The sequence below is a fragment of the Prionailurus viverrinus genome, chromosome B4, assembly GCF_022837055.1.
Source record: "Prionailurus viverrinus isolate Anna chromosome B4, UM_Priviv_1.0, whole genome shotgun sequence".
Taxonomy (NCBI): Eukaryota; Metazoa; Chordata; class Mammalia; order Carnivora; family Felidae; genus Prionailurus; species Prionailurus viverrinus.
In genome coordinates this window covers 74,947,987-74,972,993 of record NC_062567.1, presented here as the reverse complement: position 1 = coordinate 74,972,993, position 25,007 = coordinate 74,947,987, and the positions used below count along the sequence as shown (strand labels likewise).

General features: G+C 48.1%; 2 protein-coding genes across 3 annotated transcripts; one reads left to right on the top strand and one right to left on the bottom strand.

Moving 5' to 3' along the window:
* Window positions 1-373: 373 nt before the first annotated feature.
* Window positions 374-17,844, top strand: SMAGP (small cell adhesion glycoprotein; the record flags this gene model as incomplete). Its single annotated transcript, XM_047865478.1, has 4 exons — window positions 374-675; window positions 1,590-1,648; window positions 16,285-16,365; window positions 17,088-17,844. Coding segments are annotated over 4 exons (621 nt in total), but the record flags the coding sequence as incomplete, so codon positions are not given.
* A 1,390-nt stretch (window positions 17,845-19,234) lies between these two features.
* DAZAP2 (DAZ associated protein 2) lies at window positions 19,235-23,304 on the bottom strand. 2 transcript variants are annotated; one of them, XM_047865477.1, is made up of 4 exons: window positions 23,162-23,304; window positions 22,008-22,126; window positions 21,447-21,615; window positions 19,235-20,695 (listed from the first exon to the last, which is right to left on the bottom strand). In XM_047865477.1, the coding sequence occupies exons 1-4, from the start codon at window positions 23,172-23,174 to the stop codon at window positions 20,373-20,375; spliced, it is 624 nt and encodes a 207-aa protein (XP_047721433.1). In that variant the 5' UTR covers window positions 23,175-23,304; the 3' UTR covers window positions 19,235-20,372. The 2 variants fall into 2 exon arrangements, with proteins under 2 accessions (XP_047721433.1, XP_047721432.1); XM_047865476.1 differs by having other exon boundaries at window positions 20,423-20,695; window positions 21,370-21,615; window positions 23,162-23,293.
* Window positions 23,305-25,007: the final 1,703 nt, after the last annotated feature.

Sequence of the window (25,007 nt, the reverse complement as noted above, 5' to 3'; positions counted from 1 at the left end):
AAAGTCATACAGCTAACAAGCCGCGGCGCTGGGACCGTTTGAATCGAAAGTCCGTGACGCTCTTACCCTCTATACTATACAGCCTCGGAAGAATGTCAGAGGAGGAAGATCCGGATGGGGCCCCGCTTCCCTCCCTCCCCCTCCGAGCCTCCCGGCTTCCCGGCCGCGGGAAGCTCCAAGCTTTCTGGACGCGGACCTGTTTACGTAAATGATACGCAAACGCAAGTAAACGTGATTTTCCGCATTTGCTGGGAGTTCAAATTCCGTCGATCGGGGGGAAAGCGGACAGATCTCAGTTATCCCAGTTCCGATCCCACGCCGTCTGGAGCCTCGGGACGAGGGGGGAAGCGGCTCCGGATGGAGAGGAAAGTGACAATCGGACGAGGAAAAGCAGCCTTTCCTCCCGGGGGAGCAGCGGCGGCCGGGCGGGCAGAGGGAACCTGCAGAGGGCGGTTTCTCTCCTCTTTTCCTGTCCCACCCAGTCGGCCGGCCCCCCCACCCCCACTCCCGGCCGGCCTCCGCAGCTAGCTCCGCGCCCCGGTCCGCGGCTTCCTCCCGCTCGGTGTCCCTCGGCGGCCCTCGGCGAATCTCCGCCGTTCCCGCCCCCCGGAGAGTTCAAAAGGACGCGCGGAGCGGCGCCGGGCCCTTTCCGCGGCAGCCCGTCCGACTGGGAAGGTGAGCACGCGGAGGAGGGCACCTGGGGAGGGCGGGAGGCCCGGCCGAACCCGGGGGCCGCGAGCACACGGCAGTCGCCTCGGCCGCGGGAGCGACGCCAGCCCAGAGCGGCCGGAGCCTCCCGTCGCGGCCGCTCGGAAACGCCCGCCCCGGACGGCCGGTCCCACGCGCCGCGGGCTGCCCCGGGAGCCGTGTGCCGGTAACGCTGGAGGGGCGGGGCCGAGGCCGAGTCGCCGGGTCCACGCCGCGCCAGCCCCGACGTCCGCGCGGGGCCAAGAGGGGCTCGGCGTTAGTGGCCGGCGGGCGGGGTGCGGCAGGGGGTGCGCGGACGGCGCAGCGTGACGGGGAAGGGACGACTGAGGGGAGCGGGCCAGGGCCCGACGGCGGCTGGTCGGGGACGGGCCCGAAGGCGACTGAGGCCCCTCACCTCCACGTTCTGGTGCCTGGCTCCCCGCCCCCAGGCCCCGGCCCTGCCCCCACGCGGGCCCGGGAGCCGGTGCGTCCTGCCCTCCCGGCCCTCTCCTGACCCCTAGTGGACGGCTGGGCGCAGCCGCCAGGCTCGCGAAGCGCAGAGCACCAGTTGCCTGTGGCCGGTCGAAACTGGGTGCGCTGCTAATTTGCATACCTTCGCCTAACTTTCTCAGGCCGGGAGAGATCCCTTAGGTAAATGTGGTTGGTGGCCGAGTGAAAGGATCTCGGGGTGGCACGTTCAAAGGCAGCGTCCGCCAAGTACCAGAGATCTCGGCTCTGCTCTTGGTACCTCCAGCCCGAAGATGTGCTCAGGGAAACCCAAAGAGAAGGGTTTAGGACTAGCCCCCTGAGCGAAGGGACCCACGGAAACCTGGCCCCAAAGGCTCTCCAGCGCCAGGTAGGGGCCCATCCACCTCATGCCGTCTTTGTCCCTCTTCCCACAGATCTGCTCTCTCTCCACTTGCTGCGATGACTAGCCTGCTAACCACGCCTTCTCCAGGAGGTAGGTGAAGGCCTTTCCTAATACTAATGGGAGAGACATTCGTCTACCCCCAGCCCAGGCCTGGAATTCCCTGAGGCCTCAGCCCAGATCTCCGTGCTCACCTCCAAAGGGCCTGGAAGGCCCAGAGGGCAACCAGAGTGGTTACTTTGGTGCGGTTTGAATCTGAAATCATGGGGACCTGCGCTGGTCCCCGACACTGCCACTTAAAACTTTGTGACGTTGAGTGAGTGATCTACCCTCAAAGCTCCAGTTTTCTCATCTGTAAAATGTGGGAAATAGTGCCTATCTTGGGAGGTTATTATGAGATACCCCATATAAAACACCTAGCAACAGTGTCTCATATCTAGTAAGCACTCAGTAACATTGGTAACAAACAAGTGCTTGTTAGAGACCCACATTTTCCTGGAAAGGAATTCTGTCTGTTTTTGTTTTGTTTTTTTAAATGTTTATTTATTTTTGAGAGAGGGAGCGCGGGGGAGGAGCAGAGAGAGGGAGACAAGCAGGCTCTGCGCTGTCAGCCCAGAGTCCAGAGCCCAATGTGGGGCTTAAACTCCCAGATCGTGAGATCATGACCTGAGCCGAAGTCGGACACTTAACCAGCTGAGCCACCCAGGTGCCCCTGCCTGCTTTTTAATTCCACTCCTCTGATGCTACGCTCCAGGATCAAAACCCATTGTTTCTTGCAGGCAGGGATCCACCTCTCCTCACTCTGAGAACAGATTCCCGCCTTTTGTTCCGTAACCAAGCTGAGCCAGACAAACCATCAGATAGTCACTGATTGTGTTTTCGTTGTGTACTCATTTAGGGTCGGGGGGTGGGGGGGGGGGGGGACAAAACCTTGGTTGGTCTATACACCTTTGTTTTCATATACACAGCCTCATTCGTCATTAGGACCGACATTATCTACTATACTGATGACATTATCTACTATACTGATGTGGCATGCGACAACCCCAGGGAAGTCTAAGACAGTGTCCTCTGTAACTGGTGATGCGCACTATTCACAATGTGTTTGTCCAGTGAGAGATGAGGAAAGGGAGAAGTGGCTAGAAGTCCAGATTGGTCAGCAAGGGCTTCGTGAGTGGGGAATGGGATGGAGTGCTTACGCTTAAAGAATCGATGAGGTTTGTACACAGCAAGAAGGGCACAGTGGGTGTTCCGGATCAGGTTCGTGCCTTGTGCAAAACCACCAAGACTGCACTTGTCCCGGACGGTGTTCTGGAGGAGAGGGCAGAGGACCGCGAGAATAAACCTCCCCGAGGGAAAAGAGGTGATGCTTGGGCAGCTAACTGAGGAATTAGGACCTGGGTAAATTCTTTTCTTTCCTTTTTTCAATTTGTGGTAAAATACAGATACTATAAATGTTACGATTTTAACCACGTTTTGGTAGCCCAGTGGTATTAAATACTGATTAACATTCACACTGTTGTGCAAGCATCGTGACGGCCCATCTCTAGAACTTTGTCATCTTCCCACACTGAAACTGTGTATTGATTAAGCAATAACCCCCCACTGCCCCACCCTCCAGCGCCTAATGACCAGCAATATACTTTCTATCTGTAGAAATTTGACGAGGTACCTCATGTAAGTGGAATCATACAATATTTGTCCTTTTCTGTCTGGCTCTCTTAACATGTCTAGGGTTCATCCATGCTGCACCATGTGTCAGAATTTCTCTCCTTTTAAGGCTGAATAATAGCACACATACATCATTATGCATGTATATATGATACATCATTTTGTGTATCCATTCACCCATCAATAGATTGCTTTCACCTTTTGGCTACTGTGAATAAGGCTGCTGTGAATATGAATGACTTCTCGAGTACCTGCTTTCAGTTCTTTTGGGTACATTCCCAGTAGTGAACTTGCTGGATCCTGTGGTGATTCTGTTTAATTTTTTGAAGAGCGGCCATACTGTTTACCATCGACGCACAAAGGTTCCAATTTCTCTGCATCCTTAACAGCACTCTTCTTTTTTTTTTTTTTTTTTTTTTTTTTGCATATCTCCTTTGCAGATATGTCGATTCAAGTCCTTGGCCGTTTTTTAATTGGCTGGTTTTGTGGTTGTTGAGTTTTATACTTGTATTCTTGAGCCAACGAGCGACATGAATGAAGTGGTATTCTGGGATGTATCATACAGCCCCCCATTCATGGGGTTCAAGCAAACAAAAGTTCCTTGACAGGGACAGGGAAATCACAGACAGGGGGAGGGCTTGTACTTTGAAGGATGGGATAATTGAGAGTCTTGCTTGTGGCTTCCCCGCCTCCCCACCTATGCCGCCTCACATCCCTTTTCCCTAATCTATAAAGATGTCCTAAAGGAGATCCTTTGGGAGTGTTGAAAGTGAGGACACATTATGGCTTTCAGAGGCCCTTGGTACTTTTGCCTTTGTGAGCCCATTCCTCCATTAAAAAATATATTTACATTTACATAAAATTGTAGTTTTTAAGCTTGCATAGTGGCTGTATCACAGCCAACGCTCTGATATTGAAGGTGTGACTATTGCTAATTGAAAAATTGTTTTACAACCGTGTTGGTATAAAGAAGAACATAATATTGATATAATTAAACCATTATTTTATATTTATAATTAATAATTGATTGATATAACAATATGACAGTTTCCTTGACCTAACATTCCATTTCTTCTGATTTTAAAAGAAATTTAAATCGCTACAATTAAAATCCTCAGAAAACACTTTGATGGGCCCCTAAAGTCCTGTAGACCCTAGGCATTGTGCCTGCTGTGCCCAGCACACAGGCCGCCCTATTGAAAGCAGGGTGGAGTGGAAACTGGCATTGTGGGCTGTGTCTCCCCCTGCCCCTCGCCAGGTTAAGCCCATCTCTTTTGCCACCTAATTACACAGCCACATCCTAGGTTGTCTTCACTCTGAATCAGACCCCCCCACCTTTTTCATCTTGCTTATTCCTACTCACAGCTCTGTGAACAGGTTTTATTCTCATTTTGGAGAAGCAAAAACTGACGTTCGGGGCAATGAAGAAATGTACAGAGATTAAATTCTCCCAAGGTCATGTGCCTAATAAAGGCCAAGGCAGGATTTTGTGCCAGGTCTGGTTTACTCCAGAGCCTGTGTTTTTTCTGCCATCGTACATCGCTCTCAGAGTCTCACTCCACCCCGTTGGCCCAGGCACATGAAAGAGAAGGAAGGAGAAAGGGAGCAGACTTCCAGGGCGGGTTCCCATAGAAAGGAGAACTGGGGGAGCCGCCCTTTGTTGGGCAAGCTTAGAGCAAATAAGTAGGTTGGCAGACTGAAGTGGCAAAGGATCTGATGCCTCAGTGATAAGAGATTTAGCCTGGAAACAGGGGTCACAAGGAAACCGACAGGTATCTGGGTTAACAAGAACCAAAAAAGGGTAAATAGGCAAAATAGATCTTGAAGTTCATTTGCTGTTGGTTAGGATTTGGGTGGAGCCTCAAATCTTACTGTGGTCCCGTACCCTAAGCCTCCCGCCTGAACGAAAAATGGTGTTACAGTCCTTCCATGTCTGAGAAGGGAAGGAAGAGAGTAATATCATTATTCCTTTATTTGGACAGGGAGACAGGAGAGAAGCAGGGTAGGAACAGGAGATGATGGTGGGAAAGCTATAAGCCATTTACCCCCTTTTTTTGCCAGGCTTCCTGAACTTAAGTTTACTTGGTTGTTGTTTCCTTTTTCTTTTGTTTTAATTTTTTTTTTAATGTTTATTCATTTTTGAGACAGAGAGAGACAGAGTGCAAGCAGGGGTGGGGCAGAGAGAGAGGAAGACACAGAATCCGAAGCAGGCTCCAGGCTCCGAGCTGTCAGCACAGAGCCCGATGCGGGGCTCGAACCCACAAACCTTGAGATCATGACCTGAGCCAAAGTCAGACGCTTAACCGCCTGAGCCACCCAGGTGCCCCTGTTGTTTATTTTTTCATTAAAAAGCTATTACATGCAAGACGCCTGGGTGGCTCAGTCGGTTAAGCGTCCACCTCTTGGTTTCAACTCAGGTCGTGATCTCACGGTTCGTGGGATGGAGCCCCGCGTCCCGGCAACAGCACAGAGTCGGCTTGGGATTCTCTCTCTCCCTCTCCCTCTCTGCCCCTCCCCTGCTGGTGCTCACTCTGTCTGTCTGTCTCTCTCTCTCTCTCTCTCTCCAAATAAATAAATAAACAATTTTAAAAATTATTTTTTTAAAAAAAGCTGTGACATGCCACTTAAGGAGTAGCCTTCTAGACCTTTTCTGTGTATACGCAGACATATGTATATGTGCGTGTGTGTGTGTACGTTTATAGCTTCATTTTAATTTACTTTTTTTCAAACACGTAATCATATTACACGTTACTGCCCTAGCAATTTGCTTCTTTCATCTAACCGTATATCCTGTGTCAGTAATAGCAGATCTAACCACATTCCTTTTAACAACTGTATAGTGTTTCCAGAATGAATGGCCTGTAATTTATTTAATCATCCCCCTGCTGATAGACATTCAGATACGTGTCAACTCTTGCGAACAGTGCTACAGTGAACACCCTTTCCGTTCTGCAGTAAAACTCCGGGAACCAAACCCAGTGGACATGTAAACAAAATGGTTAGCTGGGAGCAGAGTGGAGATGTTTCCAGAACCTGGAGAGCTGGTACTGTGCGGTGGAAAGAACCTTGAAATAAGGAGATAGATTTGAAGCCCAACTCAGCCAACTGCCGAGTAACTCTGGGCTGCTTGATGCAGTTTGCTGAGCTCGTACATAATGATAACACCAACCCTGCTTACATCACCACCGTGGGGTGGAGAGAAAATAATGTACGTTTTATAAAGTATAAATTGCAAATATAGACTACAGTTTTGTTTTTTTTAATTTTATGTAGGCTCCATGCCCCCCATGGGGCTTAAACTCACAACCCTGAGGTTAAGGGGCACCTGGGTGGCTCAGTCGGTTAAGCGTCTGACTCTTGGACTTGGGCTCAGGTCATGATCGCGAGGTTTGTGAGTTTGAGCCCCCCATCGTCTTTGGGCTCTGCAGTGATAGGCCGGAGCCTGCTTGGAATTCTCTCTCCCTCTCTGTCTGCTCCTCCGCCGCTTGCTCCCTGTCTCTCTCAAAACCCTGAGATTAAGAGTCATAGGCTCGGGGTGCCTGGGTGGCTCAGTCGGTTAAGCGGCCGACTTCGGCTCAGGTCATGATCTCGCACTCCGTGAGTTCGAGCCCCGCGTCGGGCCCTGTGCTGACAGCTCAGAGCCTGGAGCCTGTTTCGGATTCTGTGTCTCCCTCTCTCTGACCCTCCCCTGTTCATGCTCTGTCTCTCCCTGTCTCAAAAATAAATAAAAAACGTTTAAAAAAATTAAAAAACAAAACTAAATTAAAAAAAAAAAAAAAAAAAAAAAAGAGTCACAGGCTCTACCAACTGAGCCAGCCAGGCACCCCCATAGGTTACAGTTGTGACACTTGAAGCCTGAAGACCCTAGCTCATTAGCACCTAGGATACCCCGTGACCTTTAGTGGAGTGGAGTTCAAAATTTGATTTAAAAAAAAAAAAAAAAGTAAACATTTTATTTTGGAGGAATTTAGATTTGTAGAAAAGTTGCAAAAATAATACAGAGAGTTCCCGTGTACTCTTCAGCCGGTTTTCCTAATGTCAGTATCTTACACGACCATGGCACGTTGCGAAAACCAACACATCAACATCGGTATAATCCTGATAACTAAACTAGAGACTTCACTGAGATTTCACCAGTTCAGAAATTTGATTTCGAAGAAAATTCTAAAGGAACACTTTCGCTTTATAAAAATGCCAAAATTGGGGCGCCTGGGTGGGTGGCTCAGTCAGTTAAGTGTCCCAACTTCGGCTCAGGTCATGATCTCAAGGTTTGTGAGTTCGAGCCCCGCGTCGGGCTCTGTGCTGACCGCTCAGAGCCTGGAGCCTGCTTCGGATTCTGTGTCTCCCTCTCTCTCTGCCCCTCCCCTGCTTGTGCTCTGTCTCTTTCAAAAATAAATAAACATTTAAAAAAATTTTTTTTTTTTAATTCCAAAATTAAGGCTGAGAAAGTTCCTGTGGGTCAGCTAGTTCACCCACCCATTCTGTGCTAAAATTCTCTCTCCAGTACCCCATGAAGCATGTGACCCGTTTTGCTCTTCCTGCCCGGAGGGGAGACCTCTCTCTCCCATTAGTTTCCGCCAGTGGTCCTCTTGCACAGGCCATCCATCGGCATATTTGAAGATAGCATTCAAATTCTGGGCTCTCCCTAACTGTTCTGTCTGGACTTTGTCTTACAGGCTTTCCTTATCTGATACAGTTTCCAAGCCTTTCATTATTTTGGCTGCTCACCACATAATTGTCACACCCTGATGCAGCTCTGCAGTCTTAAGAGTGGCACAAAGTAGGTCCACATTGTTACCTCCATTATTAGAGACCATGTTTATATTAACGGGGGCCTAAGATGACAGCAAGTTAAAAAAAAGTTTTATTTATTTATTTATTTTTTATTTTTGAGAGAGAGAGAAAAAAAATACATGAACAGGGAAGGGGAAGAGAGACAGAGGGGGACAGAGGATCCAAAGTAGGCTCTTGCTGACAGCAGAGAGAGAGCCCAGTGCGGGGCTCGAACTCATGAACTGTGAGATCATGACCTGGGCTGAAGCCGGATGCTTAACCAACTGAGCCACCCAGGCGCCCCTAACTTTTTTTAAGATTGTAGAAGAACAGGTGACCTTTGAACAACATGGGGATTACGGACACCAACCTCCACACAGTCAAAAATCCATGTATAACTTTTGACTCCCCCCCCCCAAACTTAATTACTAATAGCCTACCGTTGACCAAAAGCCTTACCAATAACAGTCCATTGTATATACATATAACATATGTATATACGTGTGTATATATATATATGTATATATGCACACACACACACACACACACACACACACACAGAACATATATTCTGTATGTTATGCATACTATACACTGTATTCTTACAGTAAAGTAAGCTAGACAAAAGAAAATGTTATTAGGAAAAGCATGAGGAAGAGAAAATACATTTACAGTACTAGATTGTATTTTGGGGGGGGAGTCCTCCTGAGAAGTAGATCCACGCAGTTGAAACCTGTGTTGTTCAAGGGTCAACTGTAGTTATCACCGTAAGAGACTGAGAAGATAAAGGAAAGCATGTAGAAGAAATTACAAATCGTCGAAAATTCCACCACCTAGCTATCACTCTTGTTGCCGTTTTGGGGTATATCCTTCTAGTGCCAGTTGCTTTCCACTGATCTCACTGCAAGTCTTTATATATGCTACTGCTAAGCCATGGCGCCCCCCCTTCTTTCTTCGTGAGTAGTTGGTCTGCTGAACCGAAGACCGAGGACTCTTGTCGAATTCTCATCTTGTTCAATTTGGCCCATTTCTGCAGTCAGTTGAAATCTCTCTGTTCATCAGTTTACTGGTTGCCCCTCTTGCTTGGAGACTTGCACAAATTTGTGGAACCTTCCCTGGGCCTGCCGGAGTCTGCCTTTACCCAAAGGGCACTGAGCCCTTCCACACTGAGCTCGTGTGGAAGGCACCAGTAACGCGGATCACCAAAAAAAGATCCTAAAGATCTTGCAAAGGATTTACCGTGCAGTGTCTTACAAGGCAAGCAAAAAAGGCAGAGTTACTATCAGAAGGGAAAAATGATATTGAACTTTCTTATACCTATCTCACGACACAAGATCTTTATTTTGAATTACAGAGGGACCTTAAATTTAGAACCGGCGTGGTTTGACATAATAGTATCAATTCAGAAAGAACCGAGGTCAGATCCCAGCGGAAGGCCCTGTGGTTACACGTGCATCACTTCGTTCCTCGATGGCCAATCACTTCTCCACTTAGGCCTTAGAGCCAGCCTGTACTGCTCCGCAGGACGTTAGAAACAGTCTTACCCACGCTCTGTGATAAGAGGCTATTTACTCCTACCGCACCTTTCAACTCTCCTTAAACTCCAGTCCCCATCCTCACTCTCAGTCGATGACCTTGCGTTCTATTTTCTTGAGCAAATTAAACTTCTCAGAAAGAACTGCCAGAGGCTCCCACCGCCCCCGCGCACCTGCCGCCTGCCCCCGTGCCCCTGTGCGTGTCAGTGACGCCAGATCTCTGCTCCTCCTGCAGCCAGCCAGTCTCTCTGTGCACTGGGTCCCGTCCCCGTCAAGGACGTGGTTGGAGCCACTCTCCTCCCTCACGTATCACCAGCTGTTCCCTCTCTGAGTTATTCCTATCCATAAATAAACATGCTGTCATTTCTCCCATCCTTAAAAAAATAAACAAAAACCCTGAACTCCCATCCCCCTCCCACTACAGCCCCATTGCTCTGCTCATAGTTACAGGAAAAAGTTTATCTATATTCTGCTCCCAGTTCCTCCTCTTCCTTTTTTTTTTTTTTTTTTTTTTTTTTTCCTTGAATCCACTGTAAACCAGGGCCTTTGACGCCGGATTTCACCACAGCTTGTGTTGTCCGGGTCATGACAACATGTGAGCCCTGCGTGGTCAAACCCAGTAATGCTAGTACCTGATCTGTTTGGCTGTTACTCCTCAGTCTCCTTTGCTCTTTCCTTTGTGGGCTCAGCCCTTGGGCCTGCATATTGGTACTTGTTCCCTTGGTGATCTCACACACTCTCATGGGCTTCAATATGCTGACTTTTTAAACCTCCAGTCCAGACCTCTTCCCAAAATTCCAGTCTTAACATCTGCACTTGGATGTCTAATAAGCAGTCGTGTCCAGAATTGAATTCTGATCTTCCCTTCCACATCTGTTCCTCCTGCAGGCTTCCCATCTCGGGTGACACCATGCCCTCCCTCCCTCCAGTTACTCAGTCCCAAAACCTTGCCGTCACCCTTGCCAGAATCCCACCACTTTCTCACTGGGCTGCCGCTAGACCCAGTCAGTGCTTTCAAGCCAGTAGAAAAAGTCACCCCTTTTGGGTGGATGCAGCTGTGGCCTTGGGGAGGGTACAACAACCTGCTTCCACCCCTGTCCTATCTTCCCACAGCCCCTTGTCCACACGGCAGTCAAAGGGATCCTTTAAAATCAGTTTCTGTTTGGGGGCACCTGCAGGGTCGGGATTCAGTTGGTTAAGGGTCCGGCTCTTGATCTCAGCTCAAGCCTTGATCTCAGGGTTGTGGGTTCAAGCCCCACATTGGGGCTCTAAAAAAAAAAAATCAGCTTCTGTTTCAGTTACCCATTGCTGCATCACAAACCTCAACAACCAGTGGCTTACAACAAGAACAATTTTATTATTTCTTACAATTCTGTGGGACTGCTGGCATACTTCTGCTGGTTTCGTCTGTGCCCATTCCCGCAGCTTCCGTGGGCTGGAAGGTCTGCCAGGCTGGAAGGTCCAAAACGGGCTCCCTCACACATCTAGCAGCTGCTGCTAGCTGTCAGCTGAGCGTGGGGTGCCTCAGTTTCCCCACGTGGAGCCTCTCATCCTCCTGTGGGCTACATCGGGCTTCTTTACAACATGGTGGTCTCATCGTTTCAAAAGTGTGGTCTTTGGGGACGCCTGGCTGGCTCGGTTGGTTAAGCGACAGACTTTGGCTCAGGTCCTGTAATCGTGTTCATGAGCTCAGTTCATGTCATGAACTCGAGCCCCCGGGAGTCAGGCTCTCTGTTGTCAGTGCAGAACCCGCTTCAGATCCACTGTCTCCCCCTCTCTCTCTGCCCCTCCCCTTGAGCGCTCTCTCTCAAAGACGAATAAACATTAAAAAAGAAGAAGGAGAAGGAAAAGGAAAGAAGAAGAAGGAGAAGTGTGGTCTTAGGAATTTCAGCCCCACCCCACCCCCCTGCCGTCCCCAGACCCACCAAATCAGAATCTGCATTTTAACAAGATCCTCAGGAGATTCTTATGCACCACAGAGGCTGAAAAGCACTGCTTTGAGATATAAATCCAGTCCCTGCTCAAAAACCTCTAAAACGTTCTCATTTCCGTCACTGAAAAAGCCAAAATATACAGCCCCTTTAATTCCATCTCCTCTTGCTGGCACCCTCCCCTCCACCATGACCTCCATGCCATGCCTTAACGCATGCCAAGCGTTCTACAGCCCCAGTGCTTTCCAATATTGTGGATACCCTCACCTCACACTTGCTGTTCCCTCTGCCCAGATCTCTGCCTGGCTGCCTTCCTCGCCTTCCATAGGTCTTTACTCCAGTCACTTCATCAGGAAGACTCTCCATCTACCCCTATCCACATGGCAAGCCCCAACCCCCTTCCTGCTCTTTTTTTCTACATAGCACCAATCATCATCTAATACAGTATATCTTTAACTTAGTTTATTGTCCATCTTTCCCTTCTCAGAATGTAAACTGTATAAAGAAAAGGGTTTTTTTAACTATCGTAAAATTATACATAACATTTACAATATTGTGTATATTAAGTATATTCACATTGTTGTGCAACCATCACCACCATCCATCTCCAGAAATTTCTCGTCTTCCCAGACTGACACTCTTGTACCCACTAAACAACAACTCCCCATCCCTCTTCTGCCCAGCTCCTGACAACCACCATTCTACTTCCCGTCCCTATGAACTTGACTGTTCTAGGTACCTCCTATAAGTGGAATCCATTTTGTAACACGTGTCAGAATTTCCTGTGTCCCACTATTCAGCCCTAAAACGAAGGAAATTCCGACACGTGCAACAAAATGGATGAGCCTTTGTTCCTGAGAGGTGTGCTTCCTCCTTTTCGAAGTAGATTCCCAAGAGCCTTCACTTCCAAAAGAGACCATTTGCATCAGAAGTAAAAATCTGATGTTGGGTCTGCCTTCTTCATTAATCCATTGTCTTCATAGAGAGGTAAATTTCTTTGTACCTCCTTCATTCGTACTTCCTGCCTCACCAGATGGCTTTGCGTAAATGGAAACCGACCAAGAACGGCATCCAAGGAAGGCACTTCTGCTGAATCTTCTGTCTGTGAAGGTCTATTGCTGAAATGTACCCTTTAGTTGTAGCCAGCTTGCCTCTGATCACATCCAGCATTAAAGTCAGGGAGGTTGCATATGAAGCAACGTGGCTCCCACATCACGCTGACTTCACTCCCCGCTTACTGGTTGCCCTTAAGGATGCACTCTTTGTGGCACCACAGTGTGTCGTTGATTGTAGCCAGCTGGTTCTTCCTCCGCCTTTATCCGTATCTTTTAAACCCTTGAACTTTCTGGAAAGTTTCTTGTGCTGCCTCATGGTTACCTTTCATGATCTCCTCCTCTCCTTCACTATTGGAAAAAAGAGGAAAGAAGGGTAGTAGGAAGTGTTAGTGTAAATACCTTGCTCGGGCTTTGGAGCGGGTAGTCCTGGATTCAGAGCTTGGCTCCATGCACTGTTCCTTCATGTGTGACGTGACTCATGTCACTTAACTCCCCCAGGGCCTCCGGGTCCACATTAGCAAATAAAAACACCTACTTGGACGTGATTGATGTTGTAAGGATTAATAAGCATGTATATAAAGCACCCAGCACAAAGCAGGGACTTAGGAAATAGCAGCTGTCATAATCGGGATCGTTTGCAGAATTTCCCAAATAGGAATCATCTTCTGCCCCAGACTCTTTCCAGGGAGTCATATGTATCTGTCCACTGAACCCTCACTGAGATTGAGCTCCATGGTCCGGTCCCTAGTTGACCTCATCACTGTCACCTTTCCCAGCATCTATGACTCTGCCTCAGGTACCCAGTAGGTGCAAAGTAAATTGCTGTTGGTGGATTGAACGGAATCCTCTTAATTTTTATACTTCAGATTCTGTACATAAACTGTTCTTCTCAGGGCTTTTTGTATGTCTTATGTTTTCTCATGTTTAGGAAAGGCAAAACTGGGATGCTTGGGTGGCTCAGTCAGTTAAGGGTCCAACTCGATCTCAGCTCAGGCCTTGATCTCAGGGTCATGGGTCCAAGCCCCACATTGGGCTCCACGCTGGGCGTGAAGCCTACTTACAAGAAAGAGAGAAAGAGAGAGAGAAGAAGAAGGAAGGAAGGAAGGAAGGAGAAAGAAAGAAAAAAGAAAGAAAGAAAGAAAGAAAGAAAGAAAGAAAGAAAGAAAAAGTCAAAACTAAGAGCATCTGTACAGAATTCTAGAAGGTGGAGTGCAAAGGAGTGCAGCCAGCCCTGGGAGGTTTGGTGGGGGGGGGGGGATGTGTACGTGTTAAGAGGCAACAGTCAGAGTCTGACCAGGAGGTTAAGTTCAGGGCATCTATCAGAAATGACATCCCATCGCTTTTGCTGTATTCTGTTTGTTAGAAGTCGCTCGGTCCAGCCCATGCACAGGGAGAGGGGCTTACACAAAGGTGTAAATACCAGGTGGCAAGGATCGTCTGGAGCCATCTCGCCAGCTGCCCACCATGCTCCCATTTTGGAAATCAAGAAACTGAAGCTCAGAGAGATTTAGTAACTTCCTTAAGGGTCACCTAGTAATTTGTCGGTGCAGGGTTCCAACCGAGAGCAGCTTTTAATCACTGAGCACATAAACAAAGTCACCTTAAATAATATATTGAGTAGTAAGCACTCTGTGACGCTTCCGAGCTCTTTCAGGCTTCACCCTCACCCTGCAAAGTTGGTTAATGTCACCCCCATCAGCAACACTAGAGCACTTGAGTGAATGGGAGGGATGTAACCATTTGCCCAAGGCCATGGAGTGGCTGAGCTATCCATTCCTAAAGAAAGAGTGGAGAAGAGTGGAGAAGGGTTTGGCCTGGCGTGGGGAGGGCGGGTGCTGTAGGCAGCTCACCTCTGCTTTGTTGCAAAACCAGGTTCATCAGGCTTCTTCATGGCCTGTGTAAAAAAAAGACCCCTCACCACCATTGGCCCCTTTCGACACTGCTCCCAGGCTCCCAGGCCCACCACTGGTGACTTCATTTCACTTGCCCTGAATGGAAACCTGCAGGTGTCAGGCATTAGACAGGAGTCACGCTCTTGCCCTGTGGTCCAGCCGCACCGGCTCTTGTCTCAGAGCTTTGACCCGGGCTCTTTTCTCTGCCTAGAATGTGCCCCACCTCTTGTCCCTCTTCCCCTGTAAACACCTACCCCTGCTTCGGCTCCCACCTCAAATCTTACTTCCTGTGGAGGCCGCGCCTGCTGGAAGACTAGATCAAGCCCAAGTCACATGCTTTCCCGAGCGCCCGGCGATTTCCTTTGTTTCATGTATCGCGGTCATTAACTGTGAACCGTGGCATGGTGGAGGGTAGGCTCCGGGAAGGGACACCATTTTGCTCACCATTACATCTCCAGTGTGCCTGGCACAGTGCCTGGCAAAGGGTAGGCAGTTAATGAGTGCTGCTATTATTTATTGAATGAATATTGAATAATGCCCCCTGTTTTCCCCGGGATACCTCTGTCCTGCAGTTAACTGAACCTGGTGCCTCTTCAAATCCCTACATGAAAATGCTAACTGGGGCAAGAACTAAACGGGCTCCGTCTCCCTGACTGCCCGCATAAACACTTAAAAGGGACTTCTGGAGACCTGTAGTTCTGAGTGTTCCCACCCTAGGTAATGACCTTAGTGGCGGGACTTTCAGGCTCTAAAGGACGGATAGAACAATAGCAGGAGGAGGTAGGAGATGTATTTTAGGGTAGGAGAGGCCTTGTTTCGGAACCTTTTAAATTACAGGGCCTACTAATAAACGTTGAAAAAAAAAAATTAAATTACAGGGCCTACTCTGGAAGTGTAGGAAAGGGTTTTAATAAGAGAGGAGCATTCGTTTCATTATTTTAAAATAATGTTTACAAAGAGTTTGTAAGACCATGTATTAACACTCATTTATTTTTTTTTTTATTTTTTTAAAAAATTTTTTTTTTTCCAACGTTTATTTATTTTTGGGACAGAGAGAGACAGAGCATGAATGGGGGAGGGGCAGAGAGAGAGGGAGACACAGAATCGGAAACAGGCTCCAGGCTCCGAGCCATCAGCTCAGAGCCTGATGCGGGGCTCGAACTCACGGACCGCGAGATCGTGACCTGGCTGAAGTCGGACGCTCAACCGACTGCGCCACCCAGGCGCCCCAACACTCATTTATTTTTGAGAGAGACAGACAGACAGACAGAGCAAAGGTGTGGGAGGGGCAGAGAGTGAGGGAGACACAGAATCCGAAGCAGGCTCCAGGCTCCGAGCTGTCAGCACAGAGCCCGATGCGGGGCTCGAACTCACGAACTGTGAGATCATGACCTGAGCCAAAGTTGAACCCTTAACTAAGCCACCCACGTGCCCTACAATAGCTTACCTTTATTGAGTTACTTACTACCTGTCACAACAAGCCTATAAAGTAGATACTTTTATCTCCATTTTGCAGGTGAGGAAGCTGACACATGCGGGGGGCCGGGGGGGGGGGGGTGTAGGTAATTTTCTGAAGGTAACAGCCAGTAAAGGACAGAGCTCAGATTCGAACCTCATCATTTAGGCTCTAGAGCCCATACTCTTAACCACTATATTAGGCAGAGAGAAACCCATCAACTTGTTCATGGTCTTTGGATGGTAGTTTATTTTCTCTTCTATTCTCCAGGTTTTTCTATACGGATTTACTACAGGAGCTGAATGATAACTTCTTTATTAGGGAAGAGGTGGGGTGGTAAAATTTGAAGGACGGATGTATGTTTTAGGACAGAAGAATTCACCCCATTTCCCTTTTCACTTTTCTGAATTTTCCAGAAGAGCCGATGACCACCCCAATCCTGCAGGCCACTGAAGCCCTGTCCCCCAAAGCCGAGGCCAGCACAGCACTCATAGCAGGTAACAAACGCCCTGAGCCAAATCCGAGAGACCTCTTGAATTCCACGGCTATCTCACTCCACAGATGGGGAACCCAGTGGCTGAACTAGGATTTTCCCTATGCAGGAAAGCACCACAGACTGGAGACCAAATCCAGTAATGGGCTCGTTTGGGCACATAGGTTATCTTACACACGCACACACGCAAGGCTGTAAAAGACTCTTAGAGGCTTTGTGCCAGAGACACTGCCGGTAAATGTGGGAAGCGGCCACAAACAGATGTAAGCGCGTACGGGCGCTACACTCCACTATGCGGGGAGAGATGAGGATGTGTGTGGTTTGTCAAGTGGGTGAGGAAGAGGATGGGAGGGATCAGAGAAATCCCTGCAGGAGGCTGTGGGTTTTAAAATGCCTTCCTCTTGGGATAAGGTATTTCCTGTTTCCCTCCTTCCTGTTTCTATCCTAATCATCAGGAACCGGTTGAGAGGGAGTTGTTTTGTCAGAAATCAAAAGCCTCATGTCCTTAGCTTAAGTACCAAGGTACTCCGGGGGTCATGCACCGTGGAAGTTGGACTTGGGGAATATGGATTTGCAAGTGGCCACCAGTTAATTAGAACCCTGGTTCTTAGAAATAGTGAGGGTGCTTATAAATAGTGAGGGAATCGCCGAATTCAGGGGGCCCCATGAATTGCTAAGACATCCTCAGTCCTGAAACATGTCTGCATTTTCCCTCTCCTTTCCAAGTTGTTATCACCGTGGTCTTCCTCACCCTGCTCTCGGTCGTGATCTTGATCTTCTTTTACCTGTACAAGAACAAAGGCAGCTACATCACCTACGAACCTGCAGAAGGCGAGCCCAGCGCCATCCTCCAAATGGAGAGTGACTCAGCCAAGGGCAGGGAGAAGGAGGAATATTTCATCTAATGACTCCCGGGCCCCAAGGAGCTTATCCAGGCTCCGGTGTTAACACACTATTTAATTTATTAGGCGCAAGTTTTATCTGAAACCAGTGAGAAGCACTGATCGATATAGGCAAACCTGAGCTCTTTCTAGGACACAGGCCCAAATGAATGCCAGCGTCACTGACACCAGGGACACAGAGGAAACTGCTCATGCTGTCGTTAGCCAGGCCTAATATAGCGGGTTTCTGTGGCTGCCCAAGAAGGTGGTGCTGTACCAGACAACATGAGTATGTGCCCAATCATCTTCAGTGTTTTCAAGGTCGAAGGGAAGGACAGTTAAGAGTCGCTGGCTGCTCCCCTATCCCTTACCTGGTCAACTAGTTGACAGCCTGAGCAGAGATAGTGTCTAGTCATACTAGTTCTTGCCAGGTGCTGGATACCACAGTAAAAGGCCAGACCAGGAGGGACAGACTATGGAGACCTCACCTCCTGATGAATGTGCTCCATCCCCTGAGCCTTCTTCCTTTCCATATTCCCCAACAACCTTACACTGATGCTACTGTTTTTTTCACAATTAAAAATGTTTATTGATAATAGAAATCCGATTCTCGTGTGCAAGAAATAACTACCTTTATATTTTGACTTATCCAGACTTAAATTTTTTTAATGTTTACTTATTTTTGAATGAGAGAGAGAGAGAGAGTGGGGGTGGGCAGAGAGAAAGGGAGACGGGGGATCCGAAGATACAGGGCTTACTTAATTAAATCCATGAACTGCGAGATTGTGACCTGAGCTGAAGTCTGACGCTTAACCCAGCCACCCAGGTACCCCCAGGCTTTTTTTTTTTTTTTTTTTTTTTTTGCTTATTTAACTCTTTTGCATATGTTCTCTCCCAAGCAGTTAAGAACCCCAGGGAAGTTTCAGAAGTTCCAGAACCATCTCACGAGATTGAAACAAAAATGGTGGTGGGAGGCTTGTCCCAGAGGAGTGTCATTAGAAACATCCCTGGGGTGATGAGTTGGTTTACCTTCCATCCTGGAAAGGGCCAGAATTTCCCAGACCCATTCTATGTATAGAGAGAGGGCACCAGGAACTACCTCCCTACCACTTTACCCACCAATGTCCTTTGAATCAAGCCCAGAGAAGCTTCTTGGATCTTAGTCCCCAAAATTAGAGGTGTTTAAAAGATACAGTGTTTCAGTAGGAATCCTGGTTCCCCAGGTACTGTTTAGTTGGAATTAAGCTAAATCTCCTTTGAAGCCTATAAATTGTATTGCTTCCATCATCCAAACTCTGTTCCTCCCACGGTTAAGACCCAGGAGTTGAGGAATCAGTCTTGATAATCTGCTTTCAGTATTTCTCCACACAGAACTTTGGTGAAATTGAACGGTCACCCCGAACTTAACAAAAACTGTTATACACTAAAACATTTTTCTCAGGGGCGCCTGGGTGGCTCAGGCATTAAGCATCTGCCTTTGGCTCAGGTCATGATCTCATAGTTCATGAGTTCGAGTTCTACATCAGGTGAGCTCAAGCCCGTTTTGAAAGCGAGCAAGAAGGGGAGGAACAGAGAGAGAGGGAGTGAGGAGAGAGAGTCCCAAGCGGGCTTCTCGCTGTCAGCGAGGCTCCTGACTTGGGGCTCAGTCTCCAGAACCATGAGATCATGACCTGAGCCAAAACCAAGAGTGGGGTGCTTAACTGACTAAGCCACCCAGGCGCCCCCTTAAGTTTATGTTCTGAATACCTCTGGCATAACAGGCTTCTAAAAATCTGAAAGAGCTTAGGAAATAAAGAAAAGGAAAACATCTAGAACGGGACTCATGAAAATGGTCAAATCATGGCCTTACACTCCTGCATTTATTTCAAAGGCTTCGTTAAAAAACAAAACAAAACCCAACAGGATGACAACAGTACCTATTTGAATTTTAGGTGGAATATAAGATATATAGAGAAGAAACCTAAAAACAAGCTGAGTAAAGAATCCTTGAAGTGAGGTGTAATGCAACTTCATCACTTTATTCAAATCTTCAAAATAGTCTTTATTCTACATTTTTAGTATAAAAAATCCACAAGTTAAGTGCACCACAGTGTAGAGAGAGACATACAACGCTGAACTTCCATAACAGTCAATGGTACAGTCAAACATCACATGTACAGAACACAAAATTTAGATGAACTGAAATTGTAAGATAAAATAAAATAAAATCCAATTTCAGAAAACAAAAATCAAAATATTAAGGATCCCTGAAATATTCTTAACCCTAATGAGATTTCACTGGACTCAAGTCATTTTGTAGTGAGGGATTCCTAATATGACCCCATTAACCCAGCTTAGGAGTTCTTGGGAGCCGTGCGTGAGTGCCTACGTCAGATACTCTGACGATAAATGGTGACCAATTTTTGGATGGGAAAACGTCCCCTAATTTGGCTCTTAACGTCATCAGGCTTTTGAAATGCATCCCCCTCCCTGCCCCGACATTTTAAACAAACTTGTTTACAGTACAGTTTGCATTGATACCCTTTGTTCAAATACAGCTCTCAGGTTTTCTGGCACCGAAGCAAATTTGGGTTTAGTTCACGGATGAAGAGACAGCCTACGAGGAGGGTCCGAGAGGCACCCTCCACTTTTGCCTGAGGAGACGCAAAAAACAGAAGTGAAGGGGTCCGTGCTTGGGGCACAGAAGGGGTTTCAGAGGATCCTTGTAAAAGACTAGTTAAAAGATGGCAAGTGGGGAGAAGTGCAAGGAGAGAAGGAAGTTAGTCTGACTGGCTTTCTGTCCTGCACCATTGATTCAATGGAGATTGGCGGGAAGGAACTGGAAAACTAGGGTTGAGGGTGGGATGTGGGGCAAAGGATGGAAAGGGAAAGGCAGACGACTAATGCGTTTCATTTATAACAAGTAATAGAAATCAAAGACTTAAAGGAGATTAAAGACCAATCAGAATAATTTGGCAACTTTAATTCTTAGGAAGATCAAAGTTCCCTCCAAACCTAATTTGATGTTTTATTACTAAGAGCAAAGACCAGTATGGTACAGTATTACTCCAGAGGAATTCAAGGAAGATCCTTAGGGCTGCTTCACCCACATTCATTTTATGAATGGATGCCTCCCCTACCTCAAAATGCTTTAAGGAGGTACTGCTACCATTACATGGTTCCTTATTAAGTTTGAAAAGTGCCTGAAAGTTTGGGCACCAGAAAGACACCCCAACAACATGTGTCTAAACTGCAACTTCAGGTTAATATGACTAAAGCAGTTACATTGTGAGAAGTGCTGAAGGTATGTGATGTCTTTCTCGGCACAGAGGTGGCCTTGGTTCTTCACCAGATGGTGTAGCCACCATCTGAGCCACCCATGAAGAAGTTTCCCTTCCGCTGAGTTACGAGGACATTGGCTCCCTGCATGACTGCAAGCTGAGCAGCATTGGGAGGGCATCCAGGGGGTGGAGGCTGAAAGGAAAACACAAAGGTTGACTGGGCATAGGGCAGCTGAGACGAGGGAAGTGGGCACAGGTGTAAACGGGATCCGTTAAGAAGACGGCGGTATGCTGACCAATCACATCTTAGAGCTAGTTCTGCCACCAATTTGGATTGTAAAGCAGGTCTGGATTTTCTGTGAACCCAAAGATGCAAACAGGAAAGAGCCTACCACTCATCCAAAGGCATTCCCACCTCATTTCCAGTATATGGTTTTGAGTGGCTGGCCCTAGCAAGAGCCATTTGGGCTCTAATTCTTATGCCAGGGGGAGCGAAGCGGGAAACATAACTAAAATCTCTAGTATCTTTCCAAATGCTACTTAATAGGGATTATGGCAAATTCGAAGTAAATGCTTATGGAATGAATAAGGAGTATTACTAGCCCGGTACCAGAATGGAGCAGAAAGAGCAGCAGACAGCACTCCTAAGACAGGAAAACAAAGGAATCTGGTTAACGGAGACCCCAGGGAATGTGCCCGATGCTACTGACTTGCCACAGTTCTCCTGCCCCCTCACACCTGACTCCTGGATATCAGTGCTCACACCAATACCGCAGCTCCCCAGGCGTGGCGAAAGGATGAATACGTAATCTTTTCAGAAAGTTAAAAGACACAAGAGCTGAGTTTTTCTGATAAGGTCATACTCACAGGAATGTTGCCAGCAGCAGCCCCAGCTCCAAATCTGGCACCTGCATCGTACCCTCCTTCCACCAGCACTGCTGAACCAGGTGGATAGATGGGACCAACTGGATAATAAGCCATAGGGATTGTGGAACCTAAAGGTCCAACAGCCACAGATTGGGCCATGGGAAGATACAGGGAGGCTCCAGGAAACGCAGCCGACATGGTGGGGACTGTGGCAGCCCCTGGGTGCACAAAGCTCGGACGATAGAGCTACAAGAGGCAGAAGAGAAGGCCACATGTTACTTCATGACATTCCAATTTTAGAGCTCTTAATTCTCCATAGGTAGATTACACTCTAAGTTACACAGGCTGCCTTTCCATTGCCACTCAATATTCTCCTGGATCGCTTCCTGCCATAGCTAATGTTAGACTCGAGGAACACACACTCATCTTCTTAACCTCAGCCTGTGCCAAAAGATATAATCAAATAATGCATTCTCAACCCCAAAAGAAACTGCTGAAGTATACAGGGTTTCAGATTATTCATGGCAGCACTCTCTCCTGTTTGTGGAGAGTAAATAAATATGTGAAGTCAGGCTTAGCTCAGGGCTGAAAATGTGATCCGAAGAGTATTCAGTTCAAGTCGAGTAAACTGGGAGCACCTCTGAGTAGGCAGGCGGGGCATCAGTGTAGGGTGGAGCCTGAGGAAGATGCAAGGTCTGAGGGTACACTGGATTCCCAGGAGGCTGCACAGGGTAGGTTGGCTGTGTCGGATATTGACCTGGAAGACAAGGGGTGGGGGAAAATGCATGTTGCCTATCACACAGAACCACCAAAATGGGGCAGAGCATATTCGGTAGCTAACCTAGCAGCAACAAGCAGGAGATGTGGGAACAGACTGCTCTGGAGGGCCTGATTTCTGGAACCAGGAAAATAAGCATTCTCTTTGCACCCTCTTCCGGGCCTATACCCGAAGATGCTGGATTCTCAATCGACAGGAAGGCGCGCTTCCCGTTAGCATACTGGTGTAAGGGAAAGTCTAGCTGGGCCCAAGTTTCTTTCACAATGCAGGGCAGGTCTGGGCACCCGTGCCTGCCAGTGTACCAACGGTCTATCCTGCCTCTGCTCTAGGTGGTCTTCATAGGCCTGGTTGTAACTGGCCAAGACCTCGTTGAGTCACAGTGGCTACGATTATTTACCCCATCGATTTCCTACTCAAGGTCGACTTCCAAATAAAGTGAGTGGTGGAAGTGAACCTTCAGACCCGAGAGCAGGTAAATGTCCTGAGGAACAACAAAGGATCGTATTCTGATAAACACTAGTGCAATCACAAGAGCCGGGAGAAGTCCAGGCCTCCATCGGAGGGAAAGGTGAAAGAGACCTTTCTGGCCCCCTGGCCCGCCCACCAGCGCCGGCACCTCACTAGTTAAGCCCGGGCGCCAGCCTCTGGTTCCGGAGCGCGGCGCCCCGCCTCCGCTGGCTCTCCATTGGCCTGCCCAAATCCCTGCTCTAGCTCCCCATTTGCTCCTCCACATGCCTATCATGACAAGCCTTTCCCCCCACCCCCCACCCCTCCACCCGAGCCCGCAGCTCCAAACTGCGCCACAGAGTTTAAGGGGGAAAGGGCCGGGAAGGAGCGAGCAGCCGTAGTTCGGGGATGACGAAGGCTTCTGGCGTAGCCCCCGGAACTGCAGCCGGCCCAGGAGCGAGGCTCAGCTCGCCCCAAGCTTGGCGTTTGGCGACCCTGGGGTCCGGGCCCGCTCGCTCCAGGCTAGCGCTGTTCCCCGCGACGGCCCCAGCCGCCCCCTGTCCTTGCCTTTGCTGTTCATGGTGGCTGCTGGTCCGGTTCGGCTCGGCGTCGCGGACGGTTATTTTTTTCGTCCTCTTCCTGTTCGTAGTCACTTCCGTGTCACGTGACGACTCGTCCGCCTAGCGTCACCCGACGCCTGAGTGCCGCTGCTACCGGAAACTCCGCCCCTTTACCCGGCCTCCAGTAGCTAGAGGGAGGGCTCGCGTGGTCCCGCCCGTCGCGCGCGTTGGCTCCGCCCCTTGTGTCTTGTCTTCCAACCCCCCACCCGCGTCCCAAGACGGGAAGAAAACCAAATACAGGTATTGTCTCAAAACAGGATTTTTTTTTTTTTCCTCTTTTGGGCGCTCGGAGGCAGGACCATGAAACTGTTCCCCGGAACTTTTTTCCACCTACGCGCAGCAACTCAAGGTCACCTCACCTTAACAGCCTTTCCACAAAGGGCATAGATTGCTACCTTAACAGCCTTTCCACAAAGGGCATAGATTGCTACTTACTTCTCTACCGGCCTGAAATGTGCTCCCCAAACCTGGGCCTATCGCGCAGTTTCCCTCTTAGGAAACCCAGCTTAAGCTTCAGCTGGGTCAAGATGTATTTTGCCAGTCCAGCTGTCATCTAGCCTTTTCTGTGGTAGACTCTCAGTCCAGTCTTCGCTGCCTTGTCTGTTCCACCGACAGGCTGTCAGTATTTACTTCTGTGTCCTTTCTTTGTTACTAAAAGGCAGGGCATGCAGGCTCTGCCGTGCGTCCCCCACGGCAGCTAGCACTAAAACTGGCACGCCCGCGGTCCCCAAGGAGTGCTTGTGGCCCTGCCCTTAACTTCGGCACTTACTACAGGTGACCTGTATGGTGCTTTGTCTATATTTTCTCTATATCGGTGTTTCGCCTCTAACCTCATTTTCCTGGTGAGCAAAGATGCCATCCTTCAGGACAGCAATTAAGGTTTTCCTTCCATCTTTCATTTTAAAACATGCCAACAATGTGCAAGTACAGAGATGGAACTGAGCAAGACATTTTTAATGTTCAGATTAAGACGAGTACCGAAAAGCCTGTATTTACCTTTTCCTGTATGTCTGCCTCTAATCTTGAAGGCAGCGTGGTGTTAGACATTCACTCCTTCAGCCTCTTTGTGAAACGCTTAACAAATGCCAGGCACTGTTCTAAAACAAAACAAGGCCCTTGCACTCTTGAAGCTCACCTTCCTTTGCAGGGGCTTGCAAAATTTTTGGCCACAAATCCACAATTACATGCTTTAAATCATGACTCAGCACACACACGTTTACAACAAAATTTTTTGACCTCGTAGTTATCCTTGTATGCACAACTGCACTGTAGTATTTTATATTCTATTTATTTTTTTCAAATCTGGTCGCAATTTCCCATCCCATTAACAAGTCAGGACCCACAGTTTGAAAAACACCTTTTTTAGTAGACTTTTATCTCCAGAGCCTTGCACCTTTTTTTAGGCTGAAGTTTGCGATCAGTAATTGGGAAGTCAAGGAGTGAATAAATCCTTGAAGGTCAGATCACACCTTCCCTGTGCCCTAACTTTTCCAAATCAGATCCTAACTTAATTCCACCCCAGAGCCTGAAACTGGAGAAGTCACTAATCTATCCCAACCCCTACCCATGCTCAAGGTGTCAGAAAATACAGAACTGAACCTAGGAAAGGGAACTTCCCTTATTTCTCTCTGTGGGCTCTTAGAGATCCTAAAAGTGTGTTGACTGTAGCAGTCTGCGTCAATGAGAGTATAAGAGGTGATCCCTAAATCAAGGCACTAGTTCTGTTCTCACTGTCACCCGCTGACTTTAGTCCTCTTCTACTCAGCTCCCACTTATTCTCCACGACTTACTTA

Bases quoted from the DNA above. Each gene is read 5' to 3' on its own strand.
- DAZAP2 (XM_047865477.1), bottom strand. The intron at 21,616-22,007 runs GTGCTCCCAGTT...TGCCTCTTGTAG, and splicing joins CCCCGCCTGCCTACTCAGAG to CTCTATCGTCCGAGCTTTGT. The intron at 20,696-21,446 runs GTTCAGCAGTGC...TTTTCCTTTCAG, and splicing joins TGGTCCCATCTATCCACCTG to CCTCCACCCCCTGGATGCCC.